The sequence below is a fragment of the Neophocaena asiaeorientalis genome, unplaced genomic scaffold (genome assembly GCF_003031525.2).
Source record: "Neophocaena asiaeorientalis asiaeorientalis breed wild unplaced genomic scaffold, Neophocaena_asiaeorientalis_V1.1 scaffold357, whole genome shotgun sequence".
Classification (NCBI taxonomy): Eukaryota; Metazoa; Chordata; class Mammalia; order Artiodactyla; family Phocoenidae; genus Neophocaena; species Neophocaena asiaeorientalis.
The window spans coordinates 3,155,982-3,160,946 of NW_020173270.1; the positions used below are offsets into that span (position 1 = coordinate 3,155,982).

Here is a 4,965-nt window from a genome sequence, read left to right on the forward strand (position 1 = left end):
TACCTGTACTTTCCTGCCCTACACAGTCTCCTTCCCTTCCCCCCAGTAAGCCAGCCACCCCCGCGATATTACCCTTCTCCTGGGGCCTCAGGGGCCTGCCCATTTGGGGCAGCTTGGACTTGCACAGACCCATCCTGCCAGCAGCCCATGGGGTGATCGCGCCCCATCCCCACCTAGGCCCTGACCCCTCCTGGCTCGGTTCAACGTCCCAAGGGCCCCTGGCCCGATCATTTGGCGAGACGATAGGGTTACCCCCGGGGTTAGGGGTAAGAAATGAACCCGAAAGTGGCTCAGGTAGTGCCGCAGCAGTTGGGTGCGAAGAAGGCCTCGGTTGCTGTGGTAACGCAGCCTCCTCTGACTCATTTCCGGAGCGGAGTAGCGCGTGCGCAAAGGCGTCCAAGAGCCCAAGAGCTGGGCGAGTTTCTCCCTCCCCTCCCAAGATGCCCGCGGTGGTAAGTGGGACGTCACGTGGGGGGGCGTTCCCACGCGGCGTGACGGGGGTTATCGGCGCTATATATTGCGGTCAGCCAGCGCTCCAGGTGTAGAAAGAGTTGTCTTTAGCTCAGAGTCGGCTTCCGCGACTCGGCCTGCTAGAGAGCTTCGCTTCCGGTATAGGCGGCCGCGCAGGCGCAGGTGTGGCACTAGAGGCCTCCGAGGTTGACCGCTGACCCAGTGCCGCCCTGGATTGATTTTCCCAGATCTGCTGTACCCGGGGCTTGGTGTCCTCTATCGGAGCCAGAGGCCCGACACCTTGAGGGTGGCTTCCGCGGGACCGAGGGACGCGGACCCCGGGGAAGGTGAAAAGGACGAGGTTCGGACCGGTCCCCGACCATCGCCCATCGCCCATGGCGGCCCTCGTAAGTGTGCGGCGAGGCGGCTCGGGGGGGTCCAGGTGGTGGGTTCTGTAGCTCCTCACTCACCGTCCTGCTTTCTCTCCCCTCAGGGCCCCAGCAGCCAGAATGTCACTGAGTATGTCGTCCGAGTCCCCAAGTAAGTCCCTGACCCTCACCTCCCCCTCTTCCCTCAAAAAGGGATTAAAATCTTCACGAGCCTCCAGACGTGCCTGGCACCTCCTGATTCTCCTTCCAGGGCTGGGGTTGAGCTGAGGCCTCTGGGGCATCACTTTTTTGAATGGAGTGAATGAATGAACGAGTACATTAATATACAGTAAGACGCAGCCCCCTGCTTAGCATTCCCTCTGGCAGGAATGCCAACTGTGACTCTGCTGGGTGGATTCTTGTTGATCCTGCAGAATTCACGTATGGGATTTTCCTCCTTCAGGAGGCATTCCCTGCCTGCCCACCCCCCGGCCCAGGGCTGAGCTCCCAATTATCCCCACATCTTGGGTTCCTAGAAATCTTTGTCCCTTTTCTTTGAATGGGCTTGGGAGTATGGATCCCACTTCTCTGACAGACTGGGAACCTCTGGGTTCTTTTATGGGTCCCCCTGGGTTCTTTTATGGGTCCCCAGCATGAGCGCAGGCACAAAGGGCTGAGCCAGGGAGGGTTTACTGAATGAATGAATGATTGAGCACTGCCTTTTCTTGTCCATTCCAGAAATACCACCAAAAAATATAATATCATGGCTTTCAATGCAGCCGATAAAGTCAACCTCGCTACTTGGAATCAGGTAAGTCCCGTTTCTGAGGGCGTGAGAGAACCTGATCCTGGCCTTGGTGGTTGTAATAGTTGCTTAGTTGTGATAGTAACTAAGGCTTAGTATCCTCAGCTGTCCCTGGGTGGAGATATGTGATGACTAAGGCCCAGGCTGAGCTGCTGGGCATCCCTAGGGGTGAGATATGTCTGGCCCTGCAGGAGGTTTCTCCTGAAAGGAGAAGTTGTGTCCACTGATGGGCATTTTTTTTTTTTTTTTTGCAGTATGTGGGCCTCTCACTGTCATGGCCTCTCCCGTCGCGGAGCACAGGCTCCGGACGCGCAGGCCCAGCGGCCGCAGCTCACGGGCCTAGCTGCTCCGCGGCACGTGGGATCTTCCCGGACCAGGGCACAAGCCCGCGTCCCCTGTAGAAAGGTCTTTGGAAACTGTCTTAGTTTGTAGAGGCTGCTATAGCAGCATACCAGAGACTGGGTGGTTTATAAACAACAGACACTGATTTATCACAGTTCCAGAGGTTGGAAGTCCAAGATCAAGGTGCCAACAAGATTTGGTGTCTGGTGAGGGTGTGCTTCCTGTTTCATAGCTGGTACATTTTCACTGTGTCCTCACCTGGGAGAAGGGGGACGGAGCTCTCTGGAATCCTTTATAAGGGCGCACATCCCACTCATAAGGCTCCACCCTCATAACCTAATCATCTGCCAAAGGCCCCACCCCAGATACCATCACACTGGAGATTAGGCTTCAACAAATGCATTTTGGGGGAATTCCCTGGTGGTCCAGTGGTTAGGACTCCACGCTTTCACTGCCGAGGGCCGGGGTTCAATCCCTGGTTGGGGAACTAAGATCCCACAAGCTGCGCAGCAAAAAAAAACAAAGGCATTTTGGGGGGACACAAACATCCATCCATAGCAGAAGCCATTAAAGGCTTAGAAACAGAGAATTGTAAAGTGATTTTGCCAATGTGGGGTCGAGGGCAGGTGAAGGGGACAGGGCGGAGGTGAAGGCTCTGGTCCAGGTGAGCCATGATGGGGTTTGGAGCAAACAGGTTATGAGAAGTGGCTGGGTTCTGGGGTTTCTTTCTTTTTCTTTTCTCTTTTTTTTTGAATTTTATTTACTTATTTATTTTTTATACAGCAGGTTCTTATTAGTTATCTGTTTTTTACATATTAGTGTATATATGTCAGTGCCAATCTTTTTCTTTCTTTCTTCCTTCCTTCCTTTCTTTCTAACTTTTCACTGGGAAATAATTTCAAACTTTCAAAAAGCTGCAAAAATTGACATAATACAGGGCTTGCCCAGATCCCTTCACCCACATTTCACCGAGCGCCTTTTCGCCAACCAGGTGGCTTTGAGTGCCCGCCGCGCAGCTTCGGGGGAGGAAAGGGTGTTGGTGGTGGGATCAGGCCCCCGGATGAGAGGTGTTGCTTCCTGTCCTCCCAGGCCCGGCTGGAACGCGACCTGAGCAACAAGAAGATTTACCAAGAGGAGGAGATGCCTGAGTCGGGCGCCGGCAGCGAGTTCAACCGCAGGCTCCGGGAGGAGGCGCGGAGGAAGAAGTACGGCATAGTCCTCAAGGAGTTCCGGCCCGAGGACCAGCCTTGGCTGCTCCGAGTCAATGGCAAATCAGGCCGGAAGTAAGTGCCGCTCTCGACCCCACTCCGCGGGTGCCCTCGGCTGACCTCTCATGTGCCTGCTGTACAGCGGGAGTAACAGCCCAGGAGTGACAGCTCATCCTCCTGCGAAGGGTTTTACTTGGGTAGATGAGCTGACGGGATGCCCGGGCAGGAGCTCTGAGGGCCGGGATGCCCGAAGCCCGGGCTCTGGTGCTGCGGCACCCAGCGAGGGGCCACCTGGGGTTCGGGGGGTGGGGAGGACAGAGGTTAGGGGGATGAAGGGCACTCCGGCAGAACAGCGAGCACGAAGGCACGAAGCGCCGAGCCCTAGGGACTGTCACAGCGCATGACAGTGACAGGGTGGGCAGATGGATAGGGCGGTGGGCGCCAGGCTGCAGCTGGACTGTGGGTGGGCTGGGGCCCAGGGGAGCCTGAAGGCTGTAGGCAGGGAAGGGGCACGCTGTAAGATTGCCTCCACTTGCGGGTGATGCCAGAGGCCAGGAGGGGGCTGGCAGTGGTTCAGCCCCCAGGAAGATTCTGGAGGCATATCCGGAGGGGTCTGACTGTAGGGCCCTGTGCTCTTCACGGCCAGAAAGGACCATGACATGTATAATGCAAAGGAACCCTAAGCCCGCTCTGCAAGGTGGGGAGCTGTGCTTTCCAGATGTGGAAATCCAGGCTCAGACAGTCGAAGGGCCAGCCCAAGGCCTTCCAGCCTCAGATTCTGCTGGGAGGACTCAGGTGCCTCTGGAGAGGGGGTAGGCCTGGGGTTGCAGGGGGGTGTATGAGGGTGGGGCTGGTGCCTCTTCCTCTGGCCGACAGTAACCTTGAACTCCATGCAGGTTCAAGGGCATAAAGAAGGGAGGTGTGACGGAGAACACATCCTACTACATCTTTACCCAGTGCCCTGACGGGGCTTTTGAGGCGTTCCCCGTGCACAACTGGTACAACTTCACGCCGCTGGCCAAGCACCGCACGCTCACGGCCGAGGAGGCCGAGGAGGAGTGGGAGAGGCGAGTGAGGGGGCACGGCTGGGAACGGGGTGCATCCCCCCAACATCGTTCCCGGTTGGGAGCTGGGGACTCAGTGGTGGCCAAGCCAGATCCCACCAGCCCCTCAGGGAGCTCCCAGTCCAGTGGGGGAATGGACGTGGGACCATCAGGGATGCACGGGGCGGTGCGAGAGCCAGGGATGGGGGAGTGGCTGAGCTGAGCCCTGGAGCAGGAATCGGTGAGCAGGGTGGGGTCTCCCCGGCCTACATGGCTTCCCCCAGGCAGCTCTCACAGCTGGATCAACTGCTGGTAGAATACACATAAAATAACATTTACCATTTTTAAATGCACAGCTCAGTGGCATTAAGTACGTTCACACTGTCGTGCAGCCATCCGCCCCCTCCATCTCCAGAACTTTCTCATCTTCCCAGACTGAAACTCTGTCCCCATGAAACACTGACTCCCCAGCCCCTCCCGCAGCCCCCGGCCCCCACCATCTACTTCCTGTCTCTGGATCTGAGTCCTCTAGGGAGTGGAATCAGACAGTGTTTGGCCTTTTATGTCTGGTTTATATCACTGAGCATGGTGTCCTCAAGCTTTATCCACATTGTAGTGTGTATCGCTGCTTCATTTTTTAAAAATTTTAATTGTAGTAAAAAAATATGTAAAATGTATCATCTTAACCATTTTTTTTTTTTTTTTTTTATTTTTTTTTTTTTTTTTTTTGCTTGTTTTGGGTTTTGTTT

General features: G+C 55.7%; 1 protein-coding gene across 3 annotated transcripts in view; it reads left to right on the forward strand.

Annotated features, from left to right (window-relative positions):
• Positions 1–387: 387 nt before the first annotated feature.
• GTF2F1 (general transcription factor IIF subunit 1) overlaps positions 388–4,965 on the forward strand; it is a 10,558-nt gene continuing 5,980 nt past the window's right edge. The window contains exons 1-6 of one of the 3 annotated variants that reach the window (XM_024745975.1): positions 388–452; positions 699–857; positions 944–990; positions 1,557–1,629; positions 3,055–3,248; positions 4,070–4,240. In XM_024745975.1, the coding sequence (XP_024601743.1) occupies positions 846–857; positions 944–990; positions 1,557–1,629; positions 3,055–3,248; positions 4,070–4,240 (497 nt within the window). In that variant the 5' untranslated portion in view covers positions 388–452; positions 699–845. Of the gene's footprint in view, positions 453–519; positions 858–943; positions 991–1,556; positions 1,630–3,054; positions 3,249–4,069; positions 4,241–4,965 lie in introns of those variants that run through there. The other 2 variants (XM_024745976.1, XM_024745974.1) reach the window with 2 other exon arrangements.